The 16310-nt window shown below is 31.1% G+C and overlaps 4 protein-coding genes across 4 annotated transcripts; 3 read left to right on the top strand and 1 right to left on the bottom strand.

The window, feature by feature from the left end:
* The first annotated feature begins 97 nt into the window (after positions 1 to 97).
* LOC135146068 (uncharacterized) lies at positions 98 to 1364 on the top strand. Its single transcript, XM_064078227.1, has 6 exons — positions 98 to 182; positions 263 to 473; positions 527 to 783; positions 839 to 884; positions 939 to 1043; positions 1168 to 1364. Exons 2-6 carry the CDS (start codon positions 380 to 382, stop codon positions 1362 to 1364), a joined length of 699 nt encoding a protein of 232 aa, XP_063934297.1. The 5' UTR covers positions 98 to 182; positions 263 to 379.
* Positions 1365 to 2878: 1514 nt separating this feature from the next.
* On the top strand, positions 2879 to 4467 carry LOC135146069 (uncharacterized). Its single transcript, XM_064078228.1, has 6 exons — positions 2879 to 3324; positions 3412 to 3519; positions 3572 to 3718; positions 4025 to 4100; positions 4172 to 4218; positions 4345 to 4467. The coding sequence occupies exons 1-6, from the start codon at positions 2968 to 2970 to the stop codon at positions 4465 to 4467; spliced, it is 858 nt and encodes a 285-aa protein (XP_063934298.1). The 5' UTR covers positions 2879 to 2967.
* A 33-nt stretch (positions 4468 to 4500) lies between these two features.
* LOC135146070 (uncharacterized) lies at positions 4501 to 8404 on the bottom strand. The gene is made up of 21 exons (XM_064078229.1): positions 8287 to 8404; positions 8103 to 8217; positions 7986 to 8044; positions 7890 to 7928; positions 7779 to 7835; positions 7585 to 7717; positions 7015 to 7098; positions 6440 to 6510; positions 6260 to 6344; positions 6164 to 6213; positions 5998 to 6113; positions 5753 to 5828; positions 5643 to 5705; positions 5463 to 5582; positions 5339 to 5408; positions 5209 to 5279; positions 5072 to 5149; positions 4916 to 5009; positions 4733 to 4853; positions 4633 to 4677; positions 4501 to 4579 (listed from the first exon to the last, which is right to left on the bottom strand). The coding sequence occupies exons 1-21, from the start codon at positions 8401 to 8403 to the stop codon at positions 4501 to 4503; spliced, it is 1743 nt and encodes a 580-aa protein (XP_063934299.1). The 5' UTR covers position 8404.
* Positions 8405 to 14501: 6097 nt separating this feature from the next.
* On the top strand, positions 14502 to 16310 carry LOC135146062 (uncharacterized). Its single transcript, XM_064078222.1, has 5 exons — positions 14502 to 14976; positions 15037 to 15130; positions 15186 to 15251; positions 15309 to 15342; positions 15390 to 16310. The coding sequence occupies exons 1-5, from the start codon at positions 14504 to 14506 to the stop codon at positions 16268 to 16270; spliced, it is 1548 nt and encodes a 515-aa protein (XP_063934292.1). The 5' UTR covers positions 14502 to 14503; the 3' UTR covers positions 16271 to 16310.

The following is a 16310-nucleotide window of genomic DNA, read 5'->3' on the forward strand; positions in this document are numbered from 1 at the left end:
TACATATAAAAGCTAAGCTAGTGTATGATATTCCCCTCCGAGGCTTCTCAAAAGCAAAAGCTAAGGGCTGTCCTATTATTTTTGCGCGGCGTAAAGGAGGACTTTTACAATGACTTATAAAGACAAAACCCTTGAAGGCTTTGAATCGCGAGATAGTTTTAGGCATTTGGGAGTAAGTTTAGGTTTAACTATTTCTAGTTAATAGATGTATGCTTGTATTTTTATAGAACATGGCTAACTTTAAACAAAATATAATTTCTAGCACCGTTTTCAGAAGAAATAACGACCGAAGCGTCGATATCCCGAAAAACCAACAGGTGGGGCCGAAACAAAAAAAACTTTGACCGCCGATAATAATTTCGTAGCTAATTTTGTTGGAATGATGTTGGCTTCACAAGTAAAAGATAAAGCTCCTACTAAACGAGATCTTGAAATTGAGGACGATAACATGTTGAATTCCTTAAAAAACCAAGGTGAATTTAATCTTTTTACCCTTTACATAATATATAGATATATAAACATAAAGGACTATTAGAAGGGGCTCTTATAGCTGTGAAATGGGACGTATTAGATAAGGAAGCAGGCTTAACAAGTGAAGTTTGGTTTAAAGGAAAAATTAAAAATTTCTTAGGCTTTGAGATTCATTTACTGAATTCTAAAGTTTTTAAAGAATTGTGTAAGCCTCTTGTACCAGAAAGGTTCGCCACATTTTCTCTTGATTACGAGGAGCTGGATGAATTTCCTGCCTGCACAAAAAAAATCGGTTTTACCGAAAATGGAAAGGTGTTTTATAGATTTTGCAATGGCTTTAGGAATATTAGTAAATTTTATCAAAAAGATGTTTGATCTAGAAGAAAAGGAGTATCTAAGTTGGATCTTTCAAAGTAGTTATTCCGTGTAGCTCTTGAAAGTTTTTTTTTGCCAAGCATTGTTAATAGGTGAGCTTAACAACGTACAAACTTCTGATCCCGAAGTTTCTATTTCTGATCTTATAAAAGAGCAAGAATTATTAGATGAAGAATTTGGTTGTGTTCACGATGAAGGTTGTTAGTTTAGTTATTTATTAATACGAGTTTATTGGTATATACTAGTTATTGATTGAGTGAATATTTTCATATATAGTTGTAGTCAATTGAAATTTATACAGTGTTTCTTTATTTTTTACAGGCTTGTCAGCATTTAAAATGCTTCCACATGAAAAACAAATATCACTAGCACTTGGTTACAGAGAGTTTGCAGACTATGTAAAAGATAAACTTCGTGAAATACAAGCCAAGAAAGGCTCTGAACACGTTTTTACTGGAAAAGAGATACAAGACTTGCTGGCAGATTTGCTTGCCAAGAAAGAACAAGATATTTTTTAAGTTATATACTTTTCATCTGAAAATAAAATAATTATTATATATTTTTTTAAGGATCATTTGTAAAATTTATTAACCCTTTTTTAAGTTATGTTAAAGATAAAGCTTTATCGTTGACCGTCTTGGAAGTAAAGTCCCCTTTACGTTAAAGCATTGCTTAAATAATATTTATAAAAAAAAATTTATTACCCGAAAAATTTTGCAAAGTTATAAATAATAATATATACTCTTTAGGGTTAGGATGATATGCCAACAACTTCGACTATTTGGTGTTGGAAATTAATAAAACTTTATTAAATTCTTAGTTTTATGAAATAAGAGCACTTTATTGAAACACGAAATATTTTATACATAAAGTATTGTATATCTCCTCGATGGAATTAAGCAACCGAAACGCCTTAAAATCTAAATGTTGACTAAAGTATTATATTAGAACTTTGACTTGCAATTTATGAATCTAGTTTTTACAAAGGTTAAACTTTGAAGTCTTTCCGATTGTTATGACTTTTTCAGTTTATATCGTACAGTTCCTACCAAGTTGGTTCTATAGAAAAAAAAAATGACCTTAGATAACACTCAACTTTTTTTCAACCTAGATGGAAGTTTTCTTTTTTTTAACAATAGAGCGCACTTATTAAGTATCCTTAAAAATTAATTTTTTTAAGAAATAATTATGACTTCTAAAGAAATTTGCTTACTCGAATTTTTAAGTAAAACGAATAAAATATTTTTATTCTAATAACGACCAAGTCGAATAAAAATTTTACAATTTAGATGGTCATATATGAGCGCTTATTTACGCTTTAACTTTTTGATGAATTAACCGATAGAGATATTATATACTTACATAACTAGCCAGCATTTTTTATGTTACAGTATTAATAAGTTTTAAACGATATAACCTAAATTAAGAAGCATCTACATTTTTTTAACTCAAATTCTTTAACAAAATCGCCTAAAAAACCTTTTAAAATTTTTATATAAGAATTTATGAGTTTCAGAAACTTTATAAATATATTAAAAAAGTTGTGTAATTTCAATAAATGTTTTTACGTAGCTTTCTAATTTCTAAACACTTTTCTATCTATTGAAGCACTTAAGGTTCCCTATTTTTTGTCCACGAGAATTACTTTGTATAACTAAAAGCCAAAGCTAACAGGGAATCATAAGCTAATTCAAGTATTAATAGCCTTTTAATAATAAATTATAATTTCTAAATAATTATTTAAAAAAAAAAAATGCTATGCGCCCGGGGATATTGTACATACTTTTTTATATTAAAAAAAAGGTTGGTTTAATAATACAAAAAAAATTATTTCCCCATATATGAACACATTAGAAAGTCATGAGTTTTCTATCAACATAATAATGTTGTTTAAGCTAAACGTATTTAGCCTTAAAGCCAAATGTTTTTAAGTTTATAAAATATTGGGCCGATCCAAGAAAAAGAAAGGCGCTGCCTTTTCAGCTGGCACTCGCCCGCCCCTGATACAAAGTAAAACCCGTTCCAGTGTTTACTATTTTCTTTAGCGTTTTTCTTCCAGGTCGCGTTACATTTTAAAAACTTTTAACCTTTCTTGTAGATTTAAAACTTGTTAATAATAATATGAGGAAAACTCAAGTAGATAACGGAAGCACAATTAGAAAAAAGGACCAACATAGTGATAGTGAATCTAGTTGGTTACAAGAGGGACATACGTTTAACGGAAAAAGCTGGGTCCCAAAGAAACATCTTGTTAAAGAAGATTATAAAGAAAAGGTAGAGAAACTCAAAGCTAAAAGCGCATTGAAGTTGCGCAAGAAAGACGAGGAAATTGCCGAAAAGAACGAAACTATTGAAAAGTTGTATTCTGTGCTTCAACTATTAGAAAATAAAGAAAAGGAGATCAAGAAGGAACTTGAAAGCAAGGAAAAAGAGTTTGCGGAGTACAGAAGTGTTTGTAACTCAAAACTAAAAGCAATGGCAAGAAATAAATAAATATGTCTACTCTAAATAACTATTATCTGCACTACTATGCTTTTTTCCCTTATTTTAATGATAAATATATAGCAAGCCGAAGTGGATCAAATAGGAGGCCAACTACGCCTTAATAACTCTACTAGCAGGACTAGAGAAATTCCTCCCGAATTTGTAAAGAATATTTGCTTCCAAAAAAGTGTAAAGTTTTGTAACTGATATTTTTATGTATTTTTAAGAGACAACAACTTAGGAAATTAAAAATTTTAAAAAGGAACTAAACAATTTTACATCAACAATTGTCGATGAATTTAGCTCTTTTTTTAAATACCTTGAATTTATTATTAAAGAATCTTCAAAAGGCTTAGAACTCCTGAATATTTATAAAAAAGTTAACGAGGTGGCTTCTATATTGCCTCACATTTATAAGTAAATCTTTCACGTTCTAAAAGAGAATTTTACTAAAATATAAAAAGTTTAACTGGAAAGCCTTAAACTTTAAAAAAAAATTAGCATTCTAGCTTTCTATATTGTTTTAAGTTGAAAGTTTATTTATTTATAAATAATAAATAATAATTAGTATTAATTTATTTATAAAATGTTGTTAAAGTCAGTAATACTCATTAACTTTGCGGCAATTTTTAATGTATAGTACTCTAAAATTTTAAAATTGGAGTTTAATTGCAAAAACACTTTACTTTTTTAGGATCTAAAACAAGAACGAGATCTCTTAACTGAAACAACGTTTAAACTAGAAAAGAAACAAAAAAAGCAACAAAAAGGTATTTTAAAATTCCTGTTATTATTATAAAAATTCTACTGAGCAAATTCACAATTAATTGATTGCCAATAGAAAATGAGAATCTACGTAAAGAGATGGAGAGGATCCAAGAAACTCAGGTACTTTTACATGAGTGCCAATGTACTTTGCGGACTAAATTTTCTAAAATAATAATTTTATTTTTATAATTTATAAAATAATTCCACTTTTTTTAAGTAAATCTCCTTTATTAACTATAATCTAAGAAAATTTGCGAACAGTCAAGAGGGGATGGGGATGAAGCACACAAGTGTTGGAGGCTACTAATCCCATCAAGTGCGGCTATACTTGGAGCACTCGTGATGCTCTTTTATATAAAAAGGAAATAAAAAATTTTATTATTGTAAAACAGCAAAGTTTCTTTATTTCACAGCCGCAAAAAAATATCCCTTCCGTGCAGAACTGATCTTTTCCACAAAATTGCTTTCTTCCCCTGCTGACCTGTAAAAATTGTAATCCACTATAAAAGACGCTCACAATAAGCCTCGACATACCACGAGGAAAGCCCCTTTCTATGCATACTTCTTTTTTTCCGATCCCTAAAGGGTCAATGCTAGTTAATAAAATCACACTACCACGTGGTAACGGTCTTACTCTTCCAAAGGGGCGAGGTCTGCGGGGCCGACTAGCAGGATAAGCAAACCACCTTCTGCGAGATTTCTATAAACATTTGCGACACACGAGTCGAGCTGCTGCAGAGTTCCTCGCAAGTTCACTTTAGAAAACGCACAACCAATCAGTAGTATTCTTGCTCGTGTGAAAGGGACGTATGAGTACTTTTTGAAGGGCTTGCAGAGTTCTTTGTGTAGTACAGATGAGTATATATGAACTCTTCTTTATGTTTAAGCGCCTTTATAGTTGCTTTAATAGCCTAAAAGGAAAAACAGTAGCGATTATTTTATATTATTATATACTTCCAAAGGAAAAACAAACTTGCTTGTTAGATTTCCATAAAACTTTATTCGCCAGCGCATGTCTTAATATTACGTTCTCCTTTGCAATGACTAATCCCTAAATTGTTTATAATTAACAATAACAAATTTTCTGTCAATTTATAAATTATATATAACCCTTTTTGAATGCCTGTACAAAGTTGTATATATACTTTCTTTCATTTTTCCAGATATTTCAAGCTCGTGGCCTTATTTAATATAAAAACCGGCTTTTAAGTCTCTTAGTTTAAATAAATTATAATAAAACCTTTTTGTAGTTTCAAAGCAACCAAGTCAAGACAAGCACGAGAATCTTCATAACTGCAGTGGCCCAATTCCTTATTATAAAGTAAAATGAATAATAACAATAAATAAGAATCGCAAGGACTTACAGACTCTTGAATCACGCGGTCCAAGTACTTGTGAGCAAGAAACTTCAGACTCTGCGTAAAGGGTTTGCCCAGAGGATGCGGATAAATAATAGATGTATCTATTATACGTCCGTGTACTAACTTTTATTAGAAAAAAAACCAATTATGATATAAAATACTATAATAATAATAATAATAAACTTTTAAACAGGTCAAATCGTGATAGAGAGAATGGCCTACAAGTATCGCATGGGGAGGTATTTTCTATACATTATAATAATAATAATAGTAATAGTAGTATAACAAAGCACCTCCTTCAAAAGTGTATGAATATCGGTGAGTTTGGTGGAGCAGGTCTCCATCATTTCAAACGTAATACCGCTAAATCTGTAAAAAAACATGTAAAAAAGAGTCGCATTCCACGTGTAGTAATTTCTCCCTTTACTCATAGGCATTAAAAGAGAAATGGTATCAGTTTTAGAGTTGTGTTAAAATATATTTATAAACTTATTAACAAATAGAATAAATTGCAATAATAAAATTCATTATTTATTACTTTGTTAAATAATCGACGATAGGATTAGCGGGACGGACCAGTTCGTCCAATACAATTGAAGCTTCTTGATCTATAATAGTCACACGTGATACTTCCCTTCCAGCAGTCGTAAGACACTAATTGAATATTCGTGAATAAAGTATATAATAATAATAATATATAAAACCATTTCACAATCCAATGAAAACAACGGTGCGTTTTCCTCACATTGCGTATCTAGTATATAATAATAATATAAAATGATAATAATAGTAACAAATACCTAAATCTTGGGACCCTGATAGCGATATAAAAGTTTCACTAGTAACGGGATTCAACAAAACATCATTAAATTCTCCACACCAACCCTGACATAATATTAAATTTTCTTTAGTTACCAAAAAAATACCTTGAAAAGTTTTTTTATAAATATAAATATAAAAAATTTTATAAATTAATTTACAGGATGGAATGCAGGAAAATTTTCTTCAGAAAGAATTTCTCTCGTTAATAAAAGTTTAGAAAGTTGGTTGTCTAACAATAATAGTTTAGTATTTTTATTAGCAATTGAAAATTAAAAATAAATCAAAAAAAAATGTAAATTTAGTAACTCAACAAAAAATATATCTTAAGTTTAGTAAATTAAAGAAATTGATTTAAATAAGATCTAGGTATTAGCAGTATTTTCATACGACAAAATAAATATGATACATTTAGTCAAGATTTATTAAATAAAATATAAATTATTTTTTGTCAAAAATAAATAAATTAGCAAATAATACATTACGTAATTTGTTTTTTATACAAAACAACTTAGAAATATACTATTTTTTATTACTTATTGAAAAACTTCAGAAATAATTTTAACTTTACAGATTATGAGTTATGTAAATTATAACGCACTGTTTTTAAAAATAAATTATAAAATATAAAAAACTTATCAGCTTGTATACATAATAATAAATATATTAAAAATTAGTGATTAAATCCAGTATAAATTATAAAATAATTAATAATAGTAAGTAGTAATTATAATACTATTATTATTATAGTTTTTAAGAGAATCTTTATTCTCGACATACAACAGTGAGGCGGGAACGGATTGTACAGAATATTTTGAGCCTGCAAAAGCAAATATTAAAAATTTTGTAAATAAAAAAATTAATATTTATTAAAAAAACTATAGAAAAGGCGAAGCAGTTAAAAAAATATATATCCAAATTCTCTTCAAGTCACAATAGAAAATTTAAAAAAATATAATTTATGTAAACCTAAACACAATTTAAATATATATTAAAATAAACAAGTAAATAAAATTTTTAATTTTAACAAAACAAATAAGTTTCTTTTATTTGACAAGTTTAACGTGCTTTTAGAAAAAAAATTATAATAAAATAATAATCTTATATTGATCATGCTAATAACTTATAAATAAGCATATGTAGTTATCTTATACATAATTAAATCATTAAAAATTTCAATACTATGGAGTAGATATAATTTGAATCTATACAATAATAGAGGCTCTTTAGTGGCAAAATAAAAATAAAAATAAGATTAAGTAAAATAATTAAATGGTGAATTTAAAGTATAAAGTAAAAAAGAAACCAGCAAACTGTAAAGAAATTTTCTGTTCAAAGATATAATTTAAATTATTTAAGCTTGGCTCAATTTCGTTTAACTCTGAAAATGAGATCCCATCTGCGTTGAGCACCACAACTTTTTTAATAAGGAATTTATTCTATAAATAAAAAGTAAAATAATATGACAGTAAAGAAATATAATAATAAAAGTACATTTACAGTTAAAAAATTTAAAGGCCCATCAGTCAAAACGTGTAACACAAGCTGCTGTACACTCTATAAAGTTTAAAATCTATATCAATTGCATATAGAAAAAAAACAAAATGTTACCTCAATGTTAAGGGACTTAGGCTTCAACTGAATGGTTGCCTTCCCGAAGAGTCAAAAGTGGCGATAAACTTAAGAAATTAATATAACAGAAATAACCTTATTATCCTTTTTCCCTTTGAATTGAGAAGATTTGCGGCAACAGTCCGCGTCAATCCCTTTAGTAAACAAATAATAAAATATATGTGTTAAGATAAAAGGTAGCAAAGTAATTACACTCCGGCTCTTCGTTTATCATTTCTTTTTCTTTACTTGATTGAAGAATTCTTTCTATTAATATGACTTTATTATTATTATTCCCAACAGGCGTCCCTCCAACAAGATCTTTGGACTATTTTAAAAGCCAGAAAGGTAATATTTCCAAACAATAAGAGCAAAAGCAAAATTGTGCAGTACTTACAAAAGAATCTGTGGGTGTACTTCCAAGATAAAAGTTTAAACTAGTACTTACCTTTTTTTTCTTTCCCTTAGTCGCTAATTTCTTAACTTTCGCCCTATGAACTTTCGCAGCTACCATCTTACTGATTTTTAATGTTCATAGAAGGCAAATAATAACTATTTAGTAGTAAGCTATGTGCACGTGTTCACTTCCTCCACTGCGATACAGTTTTTTTCCATATCTACTATTAGATATTTTTTTACAATAATACCTTAAAATCTAAAAGATCATAGTAATTAATGCTTTTCCAGTAAACGAATTGACTATAGCCTGTTTCAAGCTTATTAGTCAAACTTCGGACGGAGGTTGTCAGTAAACATTAATTAGGTTAAATAGAGATTATCTTTTTTCTCAAAATATTTATTAAAACTTTAAAACATTATATTAGAATTATAACCTTAAAGAGATTAGTGGCTACCTTATCATTAGAAGACTATAAAAAAAATTAAAATAAATATATTTATGTAGTTGACCGCTCTATATTTCATTCTAGTCTCATTTGGTAAAGTTTAAAACTCTAAACTAAGAAGGTATAAAGTAATCCTGGAACTCTTATAACCGAAAATACGGAGCTATGAAATATTTGAAATAATTACAATTATTAAAAATTAATAATAATAGTAAGTAATCTGGGAATGAGCAATAAATAAATAATTATTTAATGACTACTAATTATAGTGAACGAAATTATATAAAACTACAGAGAATTTTTTTTACTAAAAATAAACAACTTTAATGACTTAATAAAGAACTAAAGTTTAACCCTTTTATAATCGTTTGCATAAATTAAGTGAAATTGAATAAAATCAATACTTTTAACAAGGAAGGCTACTATCTACTCTCTCTTACTATACATTACATATTTGACCCTTTTAAATCAGTGAAAGGCGCAGCCTTCAGCGCTATCTATTCAATCTCAAAACCTGCTAGTCAACTGTGCTTATGGTGGCGAGGAACTTATGTAAACATTACTCGTGTAGGCCTATAAAAAAAGGCCTGATTAAATGTCGACACCATCGCTGTCCTTACCTTTATTTACTGTAATACTTCGGACATCTAACCAAACATGGAAACAAACTGCTAACGAGAGGGTCCACTTAATAGCCATAGGGTCTCGTAATACGCTTTAAGTTTAATTATAGTCAGGATGGGGATTAGAATTAAAATATAAAAGAAAAAAAAATTAGTCACGTAATTTAAAAATTTAGCGCACAATTTTATTTTGTATGCTACTAACCTAAGGACTTGTTTTTTGAGCACCATAAAATAAGCATATATAAATAATTAAGGAGGGTTTGCTTTAACCCTCGCTCAAAAGAAATTAAAGAGTAAAAATCTATTAAAAAACCTGAAAACATATTTTTTAACAAAATATTTTCGACTATTTTAATAATTTCTTGAAGGTGTCTTTAAAAATTAATTTTTATAACTGATACAAATTAAGAGACAACCAACTCGGCTGGCATTTTGTTTCCGCTGTTCTCTGGATGACCTTAAGTCTCCTAGCTTGGGTGCTGTGATCTGGCATGCGTCCCTACCTTTACTTTGGACGAATTAAATTTAGTTTCGAGAATGCATTTTCTAAATCTTCCATAATTGTATCTGCGTTTTAGCACTTAATTAGAATTTAATGCTTACTCCACAAGTAAAGTGCCTTTCCCACTTCTTCTCTAGGTTCTTTTTTCTTCTACTAATTTCTTTTCTCGCCTGTGCATATATTCAGTTAGTTAAGCCTTAGCTTAATTCTTAATTTTTTTTGAAATCTTGATCGTGTCTATCCCCAAAATAGCCCTAAATTCTTATTAGTTTTACTTTTTTGTTTCTACTATATATAATCGATGTGTAAAAATTTTAAGAATGAGCTATCTATGCCTAGAATTAACAGGTTTTTAATATCTCATCTGTTCAGGAACCGTTATGTACTAAATACCGTTTAAAATAAATTAAAATAATTAAAAATAAGCTATCAAGTAACAGAATAGAATTTCAAAGACATCTCATTTTTTTTTTATTAATGATATTTCCTGGTGCTCGATCGGGTCGTAAAAGAAAACACCAAATTGACGAGCTTTAACAGGGTGATAGCGCACACATTAGCTATAAACTTGGGTTAAAGCAATCTCATATATATATATTATAATTAATTCTACCCCTAAGCCAGATTATATTGCTGGAGTCCGTTGCGCGGTCGGCCCAGATTTCGTAGTTAATCTCTTCAGTCAGTTATCGATTGGCGTGTGATTAGCAGATTGTAGGTGGTGATAGCATTGCGGCGAAAAACGTTACCCATTGGTTCAATTTGGAGGTGTTGATGTAAGCATCGTTGCGAACAAACTATGTCGCACCCGTCATAAGGCGTGGCAGCTTGTTTAGCTTCTCTTGAAGCGAAGAGAGTATTGCCGAGGAGTTGTAGGTTATGGCAGTAGACACGTATATCATGATCTGTCGGAAGCACAACAAACACAAGCGTCGTTTGTTGCGCAGCGAGATAATTTACGTGCGCCCGCCAGCGAGAGCTTATTGTCGATAATGACCCACAGTATTTCACCTCAGGACAACAAGAAATAACCTTATTTCAAAGGTTGGGGGCGTTAGGGGTGTAGTGCGCTTCTTCGTGATAAAAAAGGCTTTGCTCTTTTCCGCGTTAATAGTAACTTTCCAACGACGACACCAGTTGGAAAGGATCACTAGGTAAAGACGCTGGTGCAGGAGAGGAGACTTTGACGAGAAGTAAATAGCTGTGTCATCAACATATAAGGCAATCCGCGTGTAGAATCGTCAGGTTATGGAACGTCGCACAGATAAATTGCAAAGAGTAGGGGTGACAAAAGAGACCCTCCGACTGTTAGTGGCCATAGGGGTGAGCGTGCATTGTCCGCACGTATATCAAAAACCCGGTCTAAGATAAAATTTGAACACGTTAAGAAGAATGGCAGGAAGGGCTATGCGCACACTAGTGAAGTAAGCCCTCGTACCAAACTCGGCACTTTATTATTAGAACCTTACACTACATATATATACAAGAAATTAAGATTAAATAGATACTTAAAATTATTATCTTCCTGTAAGACCTGTAAGTTAAACCGCCCAGTTTCTACATATGAAGTCATTAGGCTCATATTCTCGTGGTTTATAAATGCAGTACTAGAGGTAGTTTAGTTAAACTAAGCTTAGCAAGACGCCATGATTGGTGGTTATTTTAACTTAGGACTTGCTTCCTACTTAATACTTCACGAATTCAAATTAGGTCATAAGGCAGTACATGGTCCCAATGTTATTTTCGTGCAGACTGATTTATAAAATGGTTTAAACACTCTAAGTCTAGTAGTTATATTGAGCTGGGCCACAATCAGTAGCCTTGAAAAACTTGAATAATTTATATCCGCCTCTTACCACTCGAGAAATAGTGATAATGTTAAATGCAATTAATTAACTTTGTTATAGTGTTAAGTTCCTCATAAATTCACATAAACTGAGCTAGGTTTTTAATACCGTTTGAATTATACAGCACAATTCTTAGAGGAATAATTATAAAAAAAAAATATATGTTGTCCTTTTTGTAATACTATCTTCACTCCTTATTTCATTGTTTGTGGTTCCCTACGAGCAACGTATTATTTTCTAAAGTTCTTACATATAATATCTATTGCGAGTGTGTCAACCAGTGAATTTCACTCCTCTACCATTTTAATTTGTCCCTGCTTTAGATTTTATTGTCTAAGGAAAGTAGACCAATATGTCGCGTTAATTTGCTTTCTCACACAGTCTGTATTGTGTACAGCTGGTAAACTGTAGCAATATAATTTTCATGATACAAATTTAATTCACCGCTAAAGCTTGCCTCCATTCATTGCGTTGAAATAGAAAGTAGTCACCTGGACATGAGTCCAAGATAAATGTGAGTTTAACTCTAAACTACCGAAAATTTATTTAACATATTAATAGTGCTTTAGTTGTACTCACATGTATAACGGCGACTGTATAGTGCCAGTCACCATAATTTTTTCTTTCTTGGACACCGATAGGAATTTTTTTTTCCGACTAACATCGTAATATTTGCTTGACTGCTTCCCATGCTGGTGACATCAAAATTTAACTCAGGCCCTCCTCCAGTAGAGTTATATTGCAAGGAAAATACGAGTTGTAAAATAGTTATAATTAATTTCTAAATTACATAATGGCCCTAGGGTAGGAAAGTAGATCTTTGCCTGAGCAAAATTCTTCAGACTTTCTATCAAACATTAAGCTTTATCTTAAAAATATTGTGTGCTCGGTTTTCTTAATATTGAACCCATTAAATTCATATAGCTTTGATCCCTCTCCACTATAAACCAATTGACAGTTTTATTCCATTAATACCTCTGTTCATTACTTATACAGAGGTGTATCTCACCTCTTATAAGGAATCTTTATGCATGTAAAGTATTGCTCATGACTGTAGAATATGCATTGATCAAGTTTCACTGTTTAAGGTCATACTGAGTAATTTTTAACTAATTTTGATATCAAACACTTTTTTGTTGAGTCTATACTACACTGGTAGAAGCTTTAAGTTATTTTACATATGGTTAAAGTTCACGATCAAATGGCAGTTATATTACTTTAAGCTAATGTGTTTAGTAATCGTCCCTACGGTAATCCGGAACTAGTAATTTCGTAATAATCGATGTCGTGAATCGCTAAAAGTCCTTTAGAGCAAATTCAAAAATAAATAATTTGTCTCGGTATTTTAAATGCATCTGTGGTGTACTTCAAATTAGTAAGGATTACATGTCATTTGTTTTTCATCACATAAGCCATTTTTAGATTCTAGAGCGTAAGAAGGATTAACTAAGGTTAGTGGGTGCCGAGTAACGTCGTTTTTGGTGCCTCCGGCGTTAAGCTTCGGCGATGTTTTTTTTATACTAACGGCACTTTTTGGGGTTTTCCAGAATTATTTGTTCTTCATCTATTCCTTTGTTATCGTAAGCTCAACGAAGCTACGATCCAATTATTTTTGGTTCTCTAATTTACATAAGTGGGATAGGGTAATTATTACAAAACCTGATATTTCAGCTTATACTTCAAAAGAAGTTATAAAAGAAATTAGAGGTGTTAATCTTTGTCTAACCCGCCGTTCGCTGTAGGGAAACTGAGATTATTTATTTTAGGAACTAAAGGTTTTATATGAAGCTGCTTTATCAAATGGATTAAATTTAAGGTTATCCTTTTTTTTAAATTAAATATAAAATTTCTTAGGGGGAATATACCAAAGTGAACGAGCGCATTTTTCCACTGCTGTAGCATTAAATAAAGTGGATAATGGAGCCTCACTTAATGAGAAACCTTTAATAAAACAAAGTAGGCATCTACTAAAGTAGCTGTGCATTAAATTCTTAATAATATATTATATAACAGCACCCTGTAAGTGATACATCTTAACACGCTTAATTATATTATCCCAAGTGGCGAAATTCTTCTTAAAACCCCAAAAGTTATTTTTTCTTTTAATGTTAAAAAACCTCAATTTCATTTATATCCCAAAATGCCTACTCAGCACGCACTTTTGTTCGTAGAAAAGTGTACTTTTTTTCTTAAAACATATATCTTAAGTCGCTAAAATCTTCGTTTATCAAACGTTAAGGTTGATAACCAGGAGAGCTGCGTGCTCGTCATGCAATATTCATAAGTAGACAGGCAGTAATAATATAATCCTTTTTATTCCTTTTTGTGCAAACAAACTTTTTTCAGTATATTTATACTTTAAAATAAAGTACAGTTTCTTTTACTCTATTCTGTTTAAATTGATAACCCTAGCACAAAATTAAATTAAAAAGGAAATACAAAAATAGAATCGACCACCACACGGTTGTTAAACATTTTAAATTAATTTACTTATAATAAAAGGGTTAAAAAGAACTGTTTAAAACCGACTGAAAATTGTAGAGTCATATTGATTATCGGTACACCGTTTTTCTCAAAAAAAGATTTAGATCTTCATGCAACCCTCAACGTCTTAGCGCCTGGTTAATACTTATGTACTTTTCAATCCTCCAATAAGAATTGCACTAATAATTATTTGAATGTTCTATTTGCTACTTCCTTATTAAACCTGATAATTCTCGTTCACGTGCGCGAGTAGGTTTGCTAGACTTGGATAAAGCGCCCCCCTGAGTTGCCTATGTAGTTAAGTGAATGTATGGCTTCCTTTGAGCATCAGCCTCCCATAGCTTCTGGGCTTAACTTTCAGGAAAGTGTAGCTTCTTTTGCAGGCTGTCAAAAAAACGAGGAGTTACTTAATTTTTTGTATGAAAGAAAATTTATAAACCAAGGAATAGTTGAATATCTTAAGAAAAATCTTATAAGCGTTTCTAAATCTTCAGAGGGTGCTGCTTTTGCTAAGTTACAAGGTGACTCTTTTATATATTACATTAAAAATATTATATGCGTGCTGGGCCGCGCGGAAGGTCATCCTCCTAAAAGTCATACTTCAGCCACTGCCGAATCTTTTTTTCCATTGAGTAGTTCAAAAATAATATCACGCAGACATTTGGAGTTAAGATACCATTATATAACTAAATCTTTTCACCTATATTGCCTGAGTAAAAATGGTTGTTTTGTGAACGGTTCTTTTATTACTATTTCAGATGGTCCGCTATTGTTGCATAACAGGTATTTTTTAGGAGGCATTTTGTTTTATAGAGCTACTTAGTTTCTACTTATATATTCAAGGTGTGTAATCTCGGTGGGAGACGTTAACTTTGTATTTTTTCTTCCTTTATCCATTAGGCGATTTGGACGAGCCACTTACTACTCTAGTTCTTCTGTACTCGGCCTTGATTTTTCAAAATTCAGTTTTTTTTAAAATTTTGTTTATAAAGCTTTCAAAGGATAATCCATTGGAGGTCAACAGTGAATGTCCACCAAACTTTAACGAAGAACATACAGTAAAGGCTATTATTGAAAGAATTTGCTGTATTCATCTTATCATTTCGTTTATATAGGGTAGAAATAATATGATTTTAACGCTTAGGAAAGGTATATAAAGTTTGCTTATTTTTTTCTATTCATGATAAGCTATATAGATGATAACAGCAGAATTAATTTTAAAGGTTGTAATCAACCTGAGCACTCCACTAAAATTAAACAGTGCGAACCAATTGTTACGCCCCATAATCTTTATAATCCGCGGTATGCTTTGTTTGCGAATCTGCAGCCCCAAACTTTGGAAGCATTGCCATTAAATTGTTGTTATAAGGCTGTAAAATCAGAAAGCTTATGTTTTGCTTGCTCAAAGAAGAAAAAAACTAAATGCAAAAGTGCTAAGTCGCCCTGCCTTGCACCGCTTACTAAGAAATCTTGTTGTCTATGTGAGAACTCGTTTATTAGCTCTACTCTAGCGACCGCTGAAGACAAGCCTTCTCAATATAACGAGCGCAGTTCTAGTTTTACTATTTTTAATAAGGAAACTGCTACATTTGAAAAAAGACTGGTGGGAGAGGCTGCCTTTTTTTTACCTTGTTCGGGGTCAAGCGTGACGGGCAGTTATACTGTAACATCAGCGCCTATACCTTCGCGGGAAGTTTGCTTACCGCCTTCATCTCTACACGCGGTTTCACCTCCTGGGGTTGTTTGCAGCATAATACCTTCTACTTCCGGAGAAAGAGAACATACGGGCTTTTTTTGTCAACAGCCCTGTTGTTTTAGAAATGGTACTTGTTATACAGAAGAATCAAATCACAAAGGACAGGAGCTTTGCCACATTTATAATATGGATAGCCAAGTTAACGAAGTAAAAGTGCCTTCTGCCAGGTATAAGGCTCATTTTAAAGATGAAACTGACTATATCCACCGTAGGCAGAATTTTAAAAAATTAAAAACTAAGAAACTCCGCAAACCTGAAGATTTGTACTCGGGAATGTTTATTCTTTCACCTTCTAAAAATGCCACCTTTCCCCCCCGTTGAACGCTTAGAAGATTAAATTCACTGGTAAATAAGTAAATAA

The sequence above is a fragment of the Zophobas morio genome, unplaced genomic scaffold, assembly GCF_036711695.1.
Source record: "Zophobas morio isolate AGI-343-1 ecotype UQ-CSIRO unplaced genomic scaffold, CSIRO_AGI_Zmor_V1 ptg000207l, whole genome shotgun sequence".
In the NCBI taxonomy this organism is placed as follows: domain Eukaryota; kingdom Metazoa; phylum Arthropoda; class Insecta; order Coleoptera; family Tenebrionidae; genus Zophobas; species Zophobas morio.

Excerpts from the sequence above, each read along its gene's own strand:
- LOC135146070 (XM_064078229.1), bottom strand. The coding sequence starts at position 8,403 with ATGGTAGCTGCGAAAGTTCATAGGGCGAAAGTTAAGAAATTAGCGACT. Across the intron at positions 6,345-6,439 it reads ATTTTCCTGCATTCCATCCT|GGTTGGTGTGGAGAATTTAA; the intron begins GTAAATTAATTT and ends ATATTATGTCAG. Across the intron at positions 4,854-4,915 it reads CTCTGCAAGCCCTTCAAAAA|TGAACTTGCGAGGAACTCTG; the intron begins GTACTCATACGT and ends CGTTTTCTAAAG.
- LOC135146069 (XM_064078228.1), top strand. The coding sequence starts at position 2,968 with ATGAGGAAAACTCAAGTAGATAACGGAAGCACAATTAGAAAAAAGGAC. Across the intron at positions 3,520-3,571 it reads ATATTTGCTTCCAAAAAAGT|GAAATTAAAAATTTTAAAAA; the intron begins GTAAAGTTTTGT and ends ACAACAACTTAG. Across the intron at positions 4,219-4,344 it reads AGAGGATCCAAGAAACTCAG|AAAATTTGCGAACAGTCAAG; the intron begins GTACTTTTACAT and ends CTATAATCTAAG.
- LOC135146068 (XM_064078227.1), top strand. The coding sequence starts at position 380 with ATGATGTTGGCTTCACAAGTAAAAGATAAAGCTCCTACTAAACGAGAT. Across the intron at positions 474-526 it reads GAATTCCTTAAAAAACCAAG|GACTATTAGAAGGGGCTCTT; the intron begins GTGAATTTAATC and ends ATAAACATAAAG. Across the intron at positions 784-838 it reads GTTTTACCGAAAATGGAAAG|ATGTTTGATCTAGAAGAAAA; the intron begins GTGTTTTATAGA and ends TTTATCAAAAAG.
- LOC135146062 (XM_064078222.1), top strand. The coding sequence starts at position 14,504 with ATGGCTTCCTTTGAGCATCAGCCTCCCATAGCTTCTGGGCTTAACTTT. Across the intron at positions 14,977-15,036 it reads CCGCTATTGTTGCATAACAG|GTGTGTAATCTCGGTGGGAG; the intron begins GTATTTTTTAGG and ends TATATATTCAAG. Across the intron at positions 15,131-15,185 it reads CTTACTACTCTAGTTCTTCT|CTTTCAAAGGATAATCCATT; the intron begins GTACTCGGCCTT and ends TTGTTTATAAAG.